Source organism: Chelon labrosus, assembly GCF_963514085.1.
Source record: "Chelon labrosus genome assembly, chromosome: 3".
Lineage (NCBI taxonomy): Eukaryota > Metazoa > Chordata > Actinopteri > Mugiliformes > Mugilidae > Chelon > Chelon labrosus.
Genome location: NC_140339.1, coordinates 5795318 through 5811695, shown reverse-complemented (window position 1 = coordinate 5811695; position 16378 = coordinate 5795318). Strand labels below are relative to the sequence as shown.

Genomic DNA, 16378 nt, shown 5'->3' with positions numbered 1-16378 from the left:
AGTAAACATGAAGTTGGTCGCCAAGTAAAAAAAAAAAAAAAAAAAAAACCGGTGAACGCCTGCACCGAGGCTGGCTTCAGCTATGTGGCAGGGGGAGGAGGGGTGTCTGTGCTGGTGGTGTCGGTGCGGCACAACAGCATGATTGTTCTCCCCTCTTCTTCTTCTTCTTCTTCTTCTGCTTCAGTCGTGGAGTTAACAACCAGGACAGTTCACACGCATTTCTCAGGTAGTTGTTGTTTGTCTTTTCTTTTCTTTTCTGTGAAAATACTTCAGCAAATGTATGTGTGTGCTCGTTTGTTTCGGGCCGCTGATTCATTCCCACCGATCATGTTCGTTTTCCTTGTATGTGTGAAACGTCAGCTTCGTATAGGGCTGTTAATGCAGCAGTAATGGCATGTATAATTCAAACAGGTTCTCATCTAGTATATAACAACCTCCATGTGTTTAGTAATTAGGTCCAGGCAGTGATCAATGGTGGAAAATACTCTAAATAAACACTTGTAATCTACATTTTAGAGCATCTGTGTACATTTATTATGTAAAATGCTTCAGTAATAACATGGCTCTGTTTTTATCTTTCATACTATGCAGTTTTACCAGAGTAAAAGTTATAATTCAGGACTTTTACTTTTAAAATAAGTAGTTTATAGTGTGGTATTCTGACTTTAGTTACTCTGGTGGACGCTGAAGTCTAATAATCAAGTAGTCTCAGGTCGATTAAAGGTGAAAAAGAAACCAAAACATAATGTATTTCATGTATCAAGCTGTATTGTTCTATTTGAACAACACCATTTTAGTCAGTGGGCTAAATAACAGAAACACATTGTAAGATAAGATACATAAGATAGGACTTTATTTATCCCCGTGGGGAAATTAGGATGTTACAGCGGTAGGGAACAACAGTGCAAGATGCAAAAAGATGAAAAAACCTAGGTAATGGTACAAAAAATATTTACATATTGCGTCAGGTTTTAAGTATCTAACCAAAAGTTGTGGGAAAAAAAGCAACCAGTGTAAATATAGAGGATTGAGGTGGTCATGAATAAAACAAACTCCAATAGGAGTTTCACGAAAAAGACATGAGGTAATGACAGGGATGAGTTGGTGTCTACTGTGCTCTTGTATGTTCAAGATTCAACACAGTTTAAATAGCGCAACAAACTAGAATCCTCCACAGTGATCATATAGTTGAATTAGCAGCTTTCTGTTTGCTGTTTCATACTGAAGTATAATAATCAAGTATAATTTTGGACTTTGGACTATTAAAGGTAAAAATAAAGAAACAAAAACTAAATGTATTTCATTTGTATATTATTTGTTGTTTAGTTTAGTACGTTTAGTTTGTCTGCATGTCATTCTAAGAGGTTCATATACACTCACTCGCCACTTCATTGCCTTTTAACACAACGGCCCTGCAGTAAATCATAGCTTCATGAAGTTTATGGTATCCAGTATTTGTTTAAAATAACAAAGAGAGATGTTGATCCAACGCTGTATTCATTTCAGAGGCTGTGGTTTGTAGTACTGTTGAACTGTATTCTATTATGTTAACCACCCCATTTCAGTCAGTGGGCTAAATAACAGAAAACGCCACACACTACATCCTGCGCAGATCCCATACAGTTGAATTACCAGCTTTCTGTTTGCTGTGTCAACATAAACTGAACAGATTTCATGCAGGGCTGTTATATTAGAATGTGTTAGTTATTACTACCTAATGTACTTAATATTTTGGCATGAGAGTACATATGCTAAGTTCGGGACCCCTTTAAATGTACCTGTGTTCGTGTCGTTGTTGCACAGAAGACGGACGGACGGAAGGAAGACGGACGCAGGAGGAGTCTGAAAAGTAAACATCACTCAGCTTGACTCATGCTCACGAAGGGGTGGACCAGCTTGGCTGTGAGTCAGTAGTCTGTATTCTTAGTAAAAGGTTAATAATAATAGTAAACTGGGATCATGTTTGGAGTTTTGTTTTCCAAGTGTGAAGATAAATGTCACACCAGGCGTCGGCGGCAATCAGAGCTGGAATTTATATACGTGACATGCTCAGTCAAGTCACGGGACTATTAGGATACAAGCCACAAGCTCAGGTGTAACCACACCCTGCTTAAACATTTTCCAGTCTGTTAAGATGGTAACAGAAAAGAAGCAGGCAGCACAAAGACACCCAGATATAAAAGAGATTGTGTGTGTGTATCACATGAAGGCTTGTGTAGAAGGGATCATTAAGTTTCTGCCACTTCCTGTGCTTTGACTGGTGGTTTTTGTCTCTATTATTTTGGTTTTGTCAACAAATCTGACAAATAGACCAAAACAAAGTATTTCTAAGCCAGTCTCTCTAAACTTTTCTAGTTGCTCGGTCCGTGTGAAACACATGGCCGGGCCCATTTGTTGGAATCAAGATGTAGATCTTTAAATACAAGTCAACAATATGCTGATCAAACATAACATTATGACCACTGATAGGAGGAGTAAGTAACATTTATGATGGGAAACCTTTGGACCTGACATTCGTGTGGCTGTTACTTAGATGAGTAGCACTCACCTAGACCAGACCAGGTACTCCCACCCTATAGCAATGACACTCCTTGATGGCAGCAGCCATCCCCAGCAGGATGCAGCCTGACACAGACACACACAACAAAAAACGCTTTAGGAACAACTAAAAAAAAAAGAATGAAGACCAGCACAAGGTGTTGACCTGGCCTCCAAATTCACTAGATCCCAAACTGATGAAGTATCTGTGGGATGATCCACAGAGGCCCCTCCCCTCAAAAGCCCCCCCACTAACAACATCCTGTTGCCAGACACCACAGGACACCCTCAGAAGGCCCATGTCCATTCTACAATGAGTCACAACTGTTTTGGAGGCACAAGGGAGACCTAGACAATATTAAGAAGGTGGTCATAATGTTATGCCAGTCATCACGCATCCTAACCTAATGCTCTTTCCTTTTTTCTACATCCAGGTAACGTACTCTTCATCGAACCCCATACCCTGGTGAAGGCAGAACACCAGCGGTTTGGATGCAGCTTGCATGTTGGCTGCTGTGCCTCGGCCTGGTGCGGGCACTTCCCGTGCTGCACAAAGACCAGGTGGCCCAGCATGCCATCAAGCTCTATCGGAGCAAGGGGGCCACGCACGGCAACGGCTGGGTGGCCGGCAACTGCAAGCGGCTGGTGGGACTCCTGCGTCAGAAGAACGTGGTTGTCAAGAAGCTGGCGGCCGCTGCTGATGCCGTTAGAAGAGACAAAGGACTCTCAGAGCCTGAGAAACACTTCCAGGTAAAAGCAGAGGGATAAAAGACCATTTACTGGGATCACAATAGTTATTTGTTGGAGACTAGACAGATACTTTTTGGCACAGCAATAGATGTTTATGTTACTGGACCAGTAACAGAATAGAACAATAACCTATAAATAGTGACAACTCCAAATGTTTCCCTTTGTTTTAGTGCAAACAAGTACATTATGAAAATGTTGAGCAAAATATGAGCAAAGTCAGTACATTTTTAGATATTTGACCTCATGAAAATGTTTATATTTAATCCTTTTTCAAAACTGTTTATGAACAACCTGAAAATTTTAAGAAAAATAAGTGCAATTTCAGTCCATCGCTGTTTACTTCTGTGTCTCAGCGTCGTGTTATGTCAGCAACTCTGACTAAAACAGAGCAACCCTTAGTGGAAAAATTAGAAATAGGTGCAGATTTTTTTTTAATAATTGCAGGCCCGTCCTTGGGCCAGTTAGGACTCTCGGCCGGGGCCGTATGTTTAACGCCCCTGGGTTAAATGATTCACAAAAGCACTACAAGTGGATTATGTTTGTTTAAATCTCTTCTTCCCGTGTGTTTCCTGACTGTGCGGCGTCTCTCTGTCGGCATTAAGGTTCACACTTGGGAGGTTTTCCAAAAGGAGCTGAACGAAAGTGAGCACCTGGTGTTCCAGGCGCTGCACAGCCTGCAGAGGGCGCTACAGGGAGACTACAGGGATGTGGTGAACATGAAGGAGAGCAGCAGACAGAGGCTGGAGGCCCTCAGAGAGGCAGCTATAAAGGTGAGCGGTGTGTTCAACCGGTCTGGGTGGACTCATGTTGTCTCCGTTTCCGAATTAAGCATTGTGCAATATGTAGAGTTCTCTGTGTAGATCTAATGGGGCGGCTTTATTAAAGCTATAGTTTCCTATTTTTTAGAAGTAGCTATGAAAGAAAAGAAAGAAGCAGCAACAGACTAATCTTAACACTTGTGTGCATGACACAGCGGTATATCAGGACGTCTAGAAGCACACATGATAAAAAATAATACAATAAAAATGTGGATTCCTTCATTTTATTCAGGTTTGAGCAGTTTGACAAAATGCACTACATAAACTTTCAGTCATTTATACTTGAATCAGTCTGCATCATCCGTCTTTTAGTTGGTGCCATTTCCTTAAAGATATAAGAGAATGTAAAACTCAATGTAAGACTGCAGCACATCTTAACAATTGAGGATTGGAGATTGTTTTTAATTATTAAGTATTGTAGAATTGAGTTTTTATTAGTGGGAATAAGTTATCGTTTTCTTAAATTACTACATTTAAAAAAACTTGTCACTCAGCTCAGGACAGGATCACATCGTGGTGTTCTGCAAAAAGACGTCTGAATGAATGATGATGTATACACTGAATTTGTTCTCTGTGTTTAACCTATACACATTTGTGCACACAGTGAGAAGCCGTTTCAGGAGTTAGATGCATCGCTCAAGGGCTCTTTATCCATGGATATAGAGTTCAGTAGAACTAGTGACTTTAGAGTAATTAAAATATGAGCAAAATCAGTACATTTTTAAGTATTTTCCCTCTTATACCCATTAAAGGCAGAGTAAAATCATGTTATATTTTAGGCTCCATGTACTATGAGTGTTTCATTTGCCACGTTGGGTTCCGCGGTCCCCCTTCAGGAAGAACAGGAGTACGTGGAGCTGGTGGCCGCCGAGAAACACCAGCAGGAAGCAGCGAAGAGCGCTTTGGCCCAGAACAAGAGCCTGTCCATGCTGGATGAGATCCTGGAAGACGTGAGGAAGGCCGCAGACCGACTGGAGGAGGAGATCGAGGAGCACGCGTTTGACAACAACAAACAGGTCAGCACTTTGCACAGACTGCGTGTCGATGGATCACACGGAGATTGAATTTTTTTATTTAGCAGAAATATTTAGGTCTACGTGACCTCGTCTGTAATTTTCCACAAAGTAAAGACAGCTTGTTGCCCAAAATATTTAAAGAGAAATGACTTATCTCTTAAGATTGGATATTGTTGGGAGCACTGTGACCCAGGTGAGACTATCTGTATCTACTGACGGATAGATAAAAATCCAAAATGTCTGACTGTCCTCACCGTTTGTGTAGATGAAAGGAGTGAACGTGGAAGCGGTGCTGAGGGTGGAGGAAGACGAGGAGAACGGAGGGAAGAGGAAGAACAAATCCAGGCAGAAAGAGGTGGAGGACGACCTCGGACTGAGCATGCTCATTGACTCGCAGAACAACCAGTACGTTCTGACGAAGCCACGGGACTCCACGATGCCCAGAGCTGACCATCACTTCATCAAGGTCAGTTATTGCTCAGCCGTTGATCCTTTTGAATCTCACACAGTGGAAGCATTAGTTTTTTATATATATATATATGTGCAGGACCTGGTGTCTGTGGTGATGTTGTCTCTGCCCTGTGGCTGGATCTGCACTCTGGTGGGGCTTCCTCCCATGTTTGGATACATCATCTGTGGGGTCCTGCTCGGTCCGTCTGGCCTCAACAGCATCAAGGTGTGTTTGTGTGTGATTGCAGCGTCATAAGATCAGACTTAAACAACGACGCCACCAGTCTTAATGCCTGTGTCTTACAGTCCATGGTTCAGGTGGAGACTCTGGGGGAGTTGGGGGTATTCTTCACTCTGTTTGTGGTGGGACTGGAGTTCTCACCTGAGCGGCTTCGAAAGGTAAATGATCAAAATTAAAACGATAGAAGCTGTGGTTATAGATGTTTGTTTCACCTGCTGACTTATATCTGGGATGGATTGTTCACGTGTGTGTGTGTGTGTGTAGGTATGGAAGACCTCGGTCCAGGGCTCGTGCTACCTGAGTCTGCTGATGGTCGGGGCTGGTTTGGTGTGGGGTCAAGTCCTGCATATTCGACCCACCCAGACTGTCTTCATCTCCACCTGTCTGTCCCTGTCCAGCACTCCGCTAGTGTCCCGCTTCCTAGCAGGAGGAAGCAGGGGGGACAAGGAAGGTACGTGGGTGTGATTCAGTCCTGCAGTAAATCGTAGCTCCGTGAAGGCTGTGGTATTTGGCAGCATTAGTTTTCATTTTGAGGGCTGTGGTTTGTAGCACTATTGAAATGTACTGTCACGTGTTTCTGTTATTTTGACAACCCCATCTTTGTCAGCAGGCTAGGATCAATAACATGATCTCCAAAATGATCATATAGTCGAATTAACACCTTTCTTATACACAAACCAAACATTTTAACAGATTTAGTGCAGGACTGTTAATTAGAATATATCATAATGCATTTGGTTTCCCTACTGTACCTAATGTTTTGGCAGGGGAATGTATATTTACATTATACTTTTTAAAGTTTATAAAAAAATTACTTCTCCTTCTCCTCATCCCCTTTTCTCTCTTCCTCCTTTCTCTCTTCTTCTCCCCTTTCTTCTCATCCTCCTCCTCTCTTCCCTTTTCCCTTCTTCCTTCCTCCTTTTCTAGTCTTCCTCCTCTTCCTCCTTCCCCATCTACTTCTCCTCATCCTCTTCCCCTCTTCCTCCTTCTCTGTCTTCCTCCTCCTTTATCTCCTTCTCCTCCTCCTCCTCCCCATTGTTCTTCTTCTTTCTTTCTCATTTTTATCTTCCACCTTCTTCTTCTTCTTCCTTATTTTCCTTCCTTCCTCATCTTCTTCTTCCTTCTTTCTCATTTTCATTTTCCTCCTCCTGCTCCTCCTCCGTTTATTCTTACTCATTCTTCTTCTCCTCCTCCTTCCACTCCTCCTTCCCCATCTACTTCTCCTTTTTCACATCCTCTTTTCCCTTCTTCCTTCTTCTTTTTCTACTCTTCTTCCTTCCCCATCTATTTTGCCTCATTCTCTTTACTCTCTTCCTCCTTCCTTCTTCTTCTTCTTCTCCTCTTCCATATTCTCATCCTCCTCCTTACTTCCTTTTTCCATTTCTTCCTTGTCCATTTTCTCTTCTCCTCTTCCTCCTTCTCTGTCTTCCTTCTCCTCCGTCTTCTTCTCCTCCTCTCCATTTTTCTTCTTCATTCTTTCTCATTTTCATTTTCCTCCTCCTGCTCCTCCTCTTACGCATTCTCCTTCCACTCCTTCTTCCCCATCCACTTCTCCTGTTTCGCATCCTCTTCCTCCTTCTTCTCCTCTACCTTCTTCCTATCCTGCTCCTCATCCCCTTCATTCTTCTTCTTCATCTCTTCTTGCGAAGAGATGAAGCAAATTAATAACCCGCGGGGGTCAGGTCAGACCCTCTGACGGGCCGGTTTTGACCCGCTGCCCACATGTTTAACACCCCAGAGCACCCTGCCAGCCAGCTGTGTTAATAGTTTGGTTGCAGACACACATTCTGTTGAGACACGGTGATCGGTGACATGACGGTGTTTGTGGCAGGTGACCTCCTGGACTACAGCAGCGTTCTCCTCGGGATGTTAGTGATGCAGGACGTCCAGCTCGGCCTCTTCATCGCCGTCATGCCGACTCTCATCCAGGCACAGAGTGGAGACTTGGACAGGTCCATTAAAAGTCTTTTTGTTGTAACTATCCACTAATCACACAGCATTATAATCACCTCGCCTCCTCTGTCCACCGCAGCCTTCTGTTTGGAGGTCTCCGCGTGCTGGGTCTCCTGGTCCAGGTCCTGGTGTCTCTGGCTGCCGTGTTGCTGCTCTGCTCGTTGCTCAGATCCTTCCTCATCGGCCCGTATTACAAGAAGCTGCACGCGGAGAGCAAAGGCAACAAGGAGATCCTGGTGCTGGGGACGGCAGCTTTTGTCTTTTTCATGCTGACGGTATCCCACTTCTTTTTAACCGTTCATTCTCACACGAACCCCCTTTCTGTGTTTTTATTATTCTTTAACCGTCCTGTTGACGGATGCCGCAGGTAACAGAGTTCCTGGATGTGTCCATGGAGCTGGGCTGTTTCCTCGCCGGAGCTTTGCTGTCCTCTCAGGGTCACATGGTCACGACGGAGGTCATGGGATGCATCGAGCCGATCAGAGATTTCCTCGCCATCATCTTCTTTGCATCAATCGGTCGGACTGATTATTCCTGACATATTTATGGTGGTGTTTTCTGCTGTTTACTTGAATCCCCTTGTTTGTCTGCGCGATGCTGCAGGTCTCCACGTGTTCCCGACGTTTGTGCTGTACGAACTCACCATCCTGATGGTGCTGACGCTCACGCTCGTCATTATGAAGGTACAGATTTTTATTTATTTATTCCTGCTCTTCTGCAGTTCCAGTTTCTTCTTCACCTGACTCCTCTCTACCTTCCAGTTCGTTATGGCCGTGCTGGTGCTGTCGGCCATCTTGCCTCCAGGCTCTCGACACATTCGGTGGGTCGTCTCAGCCGGTCTGGCTCAGGTCAGCGAGTTCTCCTTCGTCTTGAGCAGCCGCGCACGTCGAGCCGGCATCATCTCCAGAGAGGTCAGTGGTGGTTTTAATGTCTGCTATGGACCGGTCATTGTGCATATAACAAATCATTGTCGTAAAAATATAAAATTACCCTATTACTTTATTAATTCAAAGGCTTAACTTTTAGTGCCGGGTGCTTTCACTATATCTGGGAAGCAGTTTTCAAAGGCTTCATGGTCTCTTTGGATTTGGGTTTGGAGCATGTGGATCACCTGTTGCAATTATCCACATGAATGCCAGGTCCAAAAGTTTCCCAGCAGAACACTGAATTGTCACAAGATGGTCAATGTTATCTATCTACTCCTGTCAGTGGTCATAATGTTATGCCTGATCAGTGTGTATTTGTATTCATTTGTTCTGTCTCTTCCCAGGTGTACCTACTGGTCCTCAGTGTCACCACTCTCAGTTTACTGCTGGCGCCGCTCCTGTGGAAAATTTCCACGCACAAATGGGTTCCCCGCACCGAACGCAAAACCATCACATGACCACGCGGACCACAGGGCCAAAAAGGTTCCCGCGCAAGTTTTTCACAAGTCTCACTTCATTCCTACTCGACCAAACGCTCCTCTTCTTCTTCGTCTTTATTTAAGAAGACCCATTATGCTGCTACAGAGGAGAGAAAATTCATCTAAAGCGCCTATTTCAGACTCTTATTAAAGTGTTACATGAAGGCACTCCATACTCTGATACCAGATCAGATATTATACACTAAAGTAGTTTACGAACATCACTGACCTCTTTCATTCTATGACAGGAAGCACATCTGCTTTACAGTTCAGAAGAAGAGCACAGAAAGAAAAGAGAAGCCTCTGGTGAGTGAGCGAGGGTTGAAAGGAGAAGTTATTTCCATTCCTGCCGTGTGAGCTTCACATTTCCGTCCTTGTAGAAATCACACGGACCAAATCTGACAGTTCACCGCCATGTATTGTTTCTTGTTTTATGTAAAATGTTTTTTTTAAGGCATTTCTTTTTCTACATCCTTCCTAAAAACTGACATTATTTTTATTTATAAATCTTGTTCAGACTCTGCTTCTGATTGAAGTGAAAACCTGTATTTAACCAATTGTACTAGTAGTTTTAACTGATCATTGTACGACTGTGAATTTCAGTGTGATAACTTTTCTTAGAAAACCTAAGAATCTCTGTCAAATTTTAGAAAAAGAAAAAACGCTACACTATACTGCACTATAACCTGAAGCTAATAGAAAACAATACTAGGGAGCAGAGCTACAAAGAAGAACTGCACTAGTTGCACCACTGAATGTCAAACTAACGTGCCTGCGCAACACGTCTCTGCACTAAAACCGAGACGCTGACGAGGTAGTGGAATCACTTTCCGCAAATGTCCTCGTCTTACAATCCACAACGTGCAATAGAAATGCGTTCAAGCACTGTATAATTTAACATTGTTTGCCTTTATTTTCCTTCAGTGTGTCAACAACGAGGCTGTATGTTTTTTACATATCTGTGTTGGTGACCAAGAGTGTCTCCGCAAGGGACAGGGAAGCGCTGTTTTCATCCAAAATGTTGGTGTATTTTTAAAATTGTCTGATTAGTTTGTTTTATTTATTAAAAATAAGATGACACAGAAGTTTTTACCTGTAGTCTGTTTTTGTGGTGGAGTACTTTCTATAGGGGGATTAATTATCAGACTATTTAACTGACTTAAAGAGGAACGACTGTTTTTTACAACCTGGACCTTGTTTCTGGCATAAAATACAATCGTTTACTCACCCATATAACTTTGGTGTCATTTGGAAGATATTTACATCCGCGTTTATCCATATAGTTGGAGTGACTGGGGCACCGAAATGTAGCCTCTAAATAACGCGTTATCTGCCGCGAAACTCGTTAATTTCACCAATATTTTGTTATGATACGAGCTCCTCATCCGTATACTCTGGCTCAAAACGGTAAGGACATCCATCATAAACAAAGTTGTTGTCCACAACCTCAGAATCGGAAAAATATTCAGACATGTTGCAAAAAACTAGCAGTAGCAAATTACAGGTAAACAAGCTCAGAGATGACATCATCCAGGTCAGAGGTTAGTAGGTCAATCTACAGACCCTGGATGATGATAACAGGTAACTCCGGACTCAACGGGGAATAGCACCAGCGTATCATAACAAAATACTGGTGAAATTAATGCATTTTGCGGCAGATAATGCGTTATTTAGAGGCTGCGTTTCGGTGCCCCATTCACTCCCACTATATGGATATACGCAGATGTAAATATCTTCCAAATGACACCAAAATTATATGGGTGAGTAAACGACTGTATTTTATGCAGGGTTGGGTCAGATTACTTTGAAATGTAATCGATTACTGATTACAGATTACATGGCAAATTTTGTAATCAGTAACGTAATCTATTGGATTACCCAAAACATGTAACGTAATCTGATTACTTTAGGATTACTTTTTACACAACTTGTACAAGACATACACAATCTTATTTTCCTCTGTCTTTAATTCAAAGTTGTGGCGATGTTGCCAAGTACTGAACGTATTTTTGCCGACTGGAACAGGTCTATTCCCAGATAGCAAGAGGCTGGCGGACCACCGTCAGCCCACTGGGGATAGACCTGGCAGTCCACTGGAGTTTTGCTCATCGGTTCACTGGCGGTCCGCGAGCGAGTTGTCGTCAAATGCCCCAATATTTTGTCACTATTGGTCTAAAACCTTTTTCATTTATTCAGTTATACTTCATCCATCACTTTAATAACATTTCATGTATTTTCTTAATATTCATGATAAGTTAAATTTCAAGAGATGGTGGTCCAACGGTGGACCACAAGTGGCATGCCACCAGCGGTCTGCTATCTGCCAATCTGATTTTGCTATCTGGGTTGGTTGACGTTGACGGTTCCTCCATCTTGGGTTTTGATTTGAACCTTTTTCTTGTCAAGAAACTACACAGGCAAATGGATGATAATGACATCTAGTGAACAAACAAATGGGCTGCTTGTCAAATGAAAACACTGGCTAGGCTATCATAAAAAAGTTGCATTGTTTGCATGATAAAATGTAATCAGGTAATCCCCAACAATGTAACTGTAATCTAATTTCGCATTTTTGTATTGTAGTCTGGGCTGATTACAGTTACTTGATTTTTGTAATCTGATTACGTAATCTAGATTACATGTAATCAGTTACTACCCAACCCTGATTTTATGCCAGAAATAAGGTCCAGGTTGTAAAAAACCTTTAACACAAGGATTTGGTCTTGTGTCATTTTCAATAATAATAAAAAAATAAAATAAAACATATACATATATATTATTTGGTACAAGTTACAGATTTAGTTAATTTTAGGGATTTTTGAAAACACATAAGAGCCAAAAATATTCAGTAGTTCCACAACATAATTATAAACAAAGTCAAAATTAATATATTATTATTATCTGTGAATAGAAATGTGCATCCATCCTTCCTCTTCATCCCGTGTGCGGTCGACTCAAGCAGAGAGAAGATGAGTGAATGAATGAATGAATGGATGAGTGAAGCTTCGTCACGATAATCTTTTTCACTGTGTGTAAGCATGCCAGCACACCTGCACCCTGTAAGCTAATTAAGCTAAATCTGCAGTCAGCACATTTCTGATAGACGGCATCATCATCATCATCATCCTGTTAGCGGGAGCCAGTTACAGATACATGTGACGACACCAAACTGGAGTTGTGATTCATTTTTATTTAGAAACTCAAGTTATTTCATGTAGATGCCTTTGACTCAACTTAAACTGTCAGGTTTATAGATCATAGATGTCAGAAAATCAGGAATCACTCAGCAAATCATTTTTATAAAAGCATTTACAAGCAAACTCGTACTTTTGGGTTGAGTTGAGAACACACGTGGTTTTAAAGGTTTATTAAATAGTCACTGTCGATCTGCAGACACCTGACACAGAAAGGTTGAGTATTTCAGCTATTATCTTGAATATCTTCTGGGAGGTTTCTCATTTCACCGCCGTGAGGTAGAAGATGACTTTCCCCTCGTAGGGGTCGTGGTAGTGTTCGTAGGTGATCACGTCGGAGACCACCCTGCACTGGATCTTGGCGTGCTTCTCTCCGACCAGGCTGAACCGAACCGCCACCAGTGGGTTGACATAAGTCGGCTGAAGTCAAGGGAAGAGCGTTTTGGTTTATGGACACATGTCATGACACAACTTACAGAGATACCTCAGGGAAAGGCATCACTCTGCATGTTTTAATGATTAACACAAAGCTACAACTTTACTACGATATATTTTTTTACAGTATTATATAGTTAACAACTTATATATCTTACAAATTACATATCTTAAATATCTAAATATTTTATACAGTATTATAAAATTATATATCTTATATAATTTCATATGTATATTGATGTACTGTCTTTAAACTGTCTTTAAACTAGGTTGTACACAAAATTATACATTTTACATGACCTCATATCTTCATATTCATATTTATTGCATTATATATATATTCTAGTATCTTGTATCTTTGTATATTTTATATATACTTGTATATTTTATATATACTTTCACCCTTTTCTTGCTCTCCTGTCTCTGTGTAATGATGCTACTGGACACCGAATTTCCTGCGGGATAAATAAAGTATCTATCTATCTATCCATCTATCTATCTATCTACAACCAGCGGGGGGTTAGCTTAGCTTAGCATGAAGCCTGAAAGTGGGCAGAAACCACTAGCCTAGCCTTGATCTGTATGAATACAATTTCCTCTTCACCATCTCCTAAATTCGATGCGATGAACATGATTTCCTGTAGCCTAAAATCACCAGTTAAATAAAACCACGGAGAAGCGAGAGAGCTTCCGTTGCTCTTTGACAGAGCTGTTAACTCTGTTTGTGCTATGCTAAGCTAACCAGGTGACTTCCCATTCAAACGTTGTTTTTTTCTCAGCCAGGAGCAAATAAGTGTTAAACTTTAATCACAGATTGAGTTTTTCATGACTGATCTGACACATTTATTCTGCTTCTATATAGAATTTGTTGCTCATGTGACAATAATTTCAACATTTGTGCAGAGACACCTGTTTCTTAAACTGGTTTTCAATCAAAAAGTGTTTTGACGGGCCCCTGGCAACCGCTTTGTTTGTTGTCATTAAGTTAAATACATTTATTCAGGGGCGTTAATTGAGCCAGGGCTGGTTTAACTGCATCTGGGGGTCCCTGTTGAGCCGTCCCAGATCTTTAACTTAGTTAATTAAAATGCTAATTTATTTAATAATAAGCCCCTTGTAAGCCTGGTACCTAACGGGCATATTAAAGGTGTTACAATTAGATTTGACACAGAGCCCCAAGACACTACTTGATTATTGTTTTAAAGGCCATGAAAAGATTTTTATTAATATTTTACCTGTGCCAGTTTTCCATAGTAAGGGAAGTAGGAGAGATCCATAAGCCCCCTGTCAGGGAAATACTCAATTTTGGCCACGTTGCTTTCTCCCTCCTGTAAGAAAAACATCGTAAGAAGTAGTTGGCCAGTGAAAACAGTCATTTAAAATTCACAGTGGCAAACTGTGGTTGTTGAGTTTGAGGAAAAATCTGAGAAATGCATTATAGGAAATGTAGGATTCAGTGCTTTGATCCCGGGGTCTGTGCTGCACACTGCCGATGCTCACCAGTATGGTGCAGTTGACGTATGGAGGAAGGGCTGTGTGATTAGTCGGCAAAAAGTTGATGATCTGCAAAATAATAGAAGAACTGCTTTTAACTGTGCTCATTTGACGTGATAATAGATTTATATTAAGCAACAAAAACGCACCCTGTTCATCTTAATGATAACACAAGGCATGGTGCAGTTGTAGCCAAAGGTCGGGTCCTCTATTCCTGAGCAGGCTCCCAGCATGCTTTGAGTGAAGGGACACGCCCACTTGGTGTGGTGAGGTGCAGAGAAGGTGTTCTGGATGAAGTACTTCCCCTTGGTGCAGTTGTAATTGTTGCACTCCAGCTGCTTGGTGTCGTTGTAGGCTGAGGGTTCAGAGGCGGCAAAAATTAGATTTTTTATTATTAAATTTGACTAAACATCTATAGAATACATAGAAAAATACTAACGCTCCAGGAACTCCTGAAGGATGTTGGACATGTGCATCCAGCTGGCCTTGTCGGACGTGTTGTAGGTGATTTCAATGTCTTCCTCTCCATATGTGTTCGGCCACACCATCACCCCTGAACGAGCAAACGGAAAGCTGGTTAACGTTTAATTTATTATTAAGTTATTTATTTGTTGTCATCGTTGTTGTTTTACCTGGGGATTTTAACCGGTCTTGGTAGTCGGGGGCGTACGGATCCAAGGTGTACATGAGGACCCAGATGGCCAAAGAAAAGAGGGCGGTCATCACCACATAGAAGGCCGCATAATACAGACTGATGTAGGCTGCGAGGGAGGGAGGGAGACGGATGGATTTTGGGGGGTTACACGGAAATAAAAGAAATTAATAAAACGTGTATTTACAGTACGCTCCACAAAAGAGAGTTCTGCTTAAGGTGAAAACACAGAGAGGTCAAGGCGTCCTCTGTCGCTACCAGATTTAATCTGATTGTGCAATCAAACAGTGAGAGAACAGAGCTTATCACAGCAGATGGCTTATCTCTGTTTGTCCACATGCTGCAAACACGCATGTCTCTTCTGTGATCTTAAAAGGGCACGAAATGCCCCGACACTAGTCACCTTCCTCAAAGGACAGTGTCACCTCTGTGTTCTGTTCATTTTCCAGTAATTTCGCAGGTTTATATCTCACTTACTTTCATTCCTAAATCTACCTTAGTTGTCTCTCTTTTTTTAATTGTCTTATTATTTTGCTTTGAGTTTCTTTTGTGCCGTTTAAAGTTGCTTACCAGCAATTTACTTCATGCTATAAGAGTGTAATAATCCTCCAGGAAAGGCACAAGTCAAATTACCGCAATGACACGATATTGGCTATAGAGCGCAACAGATTTCAGAAAGACGTAATTACGGTAATTCAAAATGCTCTTGCACAAACGAGCCACCGGCAACACATTTGGTTTTAAAGGGTTAAGCTAATCTTGGCAGTTCTCCATTTTGCAGTTGGACAAATTTATGTATTTTAAAGATAAAACGCTGTTATTTCAGATGAACAAACTAGCATTAAGGCATTTTAAACCACTTTTACCAGTTGTGTAACGTTCAAAATATTCATTTTTTGATGATGTTGTGGTATTTATTGAATGTCTTTCTTGTCTTTGGAGTGCTTTTGAAGCAAAGGAACTGGTAAAGCAACTGAGAGTTAATTCCTATATCAGAACTGGTCTCTAATGATTCAAAATTAAGCAGTGTAAAGAAAAAGATCATTATAAAAACAAAACTGCTCTACACACTCAGGATATTTCCTCAGTAATGCAACAAATTCATGACTAATACTTCAGATAAATGTCAGCTGTCGACCAGCCTCGTATTTTCAGGCGTTTCCTGCTACCTGCGCTATATATTTCCAGGGAGAAGGGTTCTTGTTATTTTATTCTTACCCCACTTCTCCGGCGTTCTACCCATGAACGTCCCATTTTCCGAGTTCCAGACAAAACGGCCAAAGTCTTCACATCGCTGCCCGCAAGTCCTCTTCTCCTTCAGGGTGGCCATGATGAAGCTCAGCTACAGACCTTTTCTTTCCTTCACTCTACTCTACTTATTAATCAGTTAAGACACGAACCGTGAAATACTTGTTTCTTCTCTCTCCTGTCC

The 16378-nt window shown here is 41.6% G+C and overlaps 2 protein-coding genes across 2 annotated transcripts; one reads left to right on the top strand and one right to left on the bottom strand.

Moving 5' to 3' along the window:
* Positions 1-86: 86 nt before the first annotated feature.
* Positions 87-10234, top strand: tmco3 (transmembrane and coiled-coil domains 3). The gene is made up of 15 exons (XM_084541199.1): positions 87-226; positions 1804-1902; positions 2973-3288; positions 3891-4058; positions 4943-5122; positions 5388-5588; positions 5670-5798; positions 5879-5971; positions 6078-6264; positions 7645-7765; positions 7846-8041; positions 8134-8284; positions 8370-8449; positions 8528-8677; positions 9037-10234. Exons 3-15 carry the CDS (start codon positions 3031-3033, stop codon positions 9148-9150), a joined length of 2028 nt encoding a protein of 675 aa, XP_084397325.1. The 5' UTR covers positions 87-226; positions 1804-1902; positions 2973-3030; the 3' UTR covers positions 9151-10234.
* A 2346-nt stretch (positions 10235-12580) lies between these two features.
* On the bottom strand, positions 12581-16378 carry LOC311485482 (potassium-transporting ATPase subunit beta-like). Its single transcript, XM_084540903.1, has 7 exons — positions 16165-16378; positions 14927-15055; positions 14734-14847; positions 14444-14649; positions 14301-14363; positions 14036-14128; positions 12581-12785 (listed from the first exon to the last, which is right to left on the bottom strand). Exons 1-7 carry the CDS (start codon positions 16274-16276, stop codon positions 12627-12629), a joined length of 876 nt encoding a protein of 291 aa, XP_084397029.1. The 5' UTR covers positions 16277-16378; the 3' UTR covers positions 12581-12626.

What these genes read in the sequence shown, in the direction of transcription:
- tmco3 (XM_084541199.1), top strand. Translation starts at nt 3,031, where the DNA reads ATGCAGCTTGCATGTTGGCTGCTGTGCCTCGGCCTGGTGCGGGCACTT. An exon ending in TCAGAGAGGCAGCTATAAAG is followed by an intron (nt 4,059 to 4,942) that starts GTGAGCGGTGTG and finishes GTCCCCCTTCAG; the next exon opens with GAAGAACAGGAGTACGTGGA. An exon ending in AAGCAGGGGGGACAAGGAAG is followed by an intron (nt 6,265 to 7,644) that starts GTACGTGGGTGT and finishes TGTTTGTGGCAG; the next exon opens with GTGACCTCCTGGACTACAGC.
- LOC311485482 (XM_084540903.1), bottom strand. Translation starts at nt 16,276, where the DNA reads ATGGCCACCCTGAAGGAGAAGAGGACTTGCGGGCAGCGATGTGAAGAC. An exon ending in CCTTCAGGAGTTCCTGGAGC is followed by an intron (nt 14,650 to 14,733) that starts GTTAGTATTTTT and finishes CTGAACCCTCAG; the next exon opens with CCTACAACGACACCAAGCAG. An exon ending in ACGTCAACTGCACCATACTG is followed by an intron (nt 14,129 to 14,300) that starts GTGAGCATCGGC and finishes TTTTTCTTACAG; the next exon opens with GAGGGAGAAAGCAACGTGGC.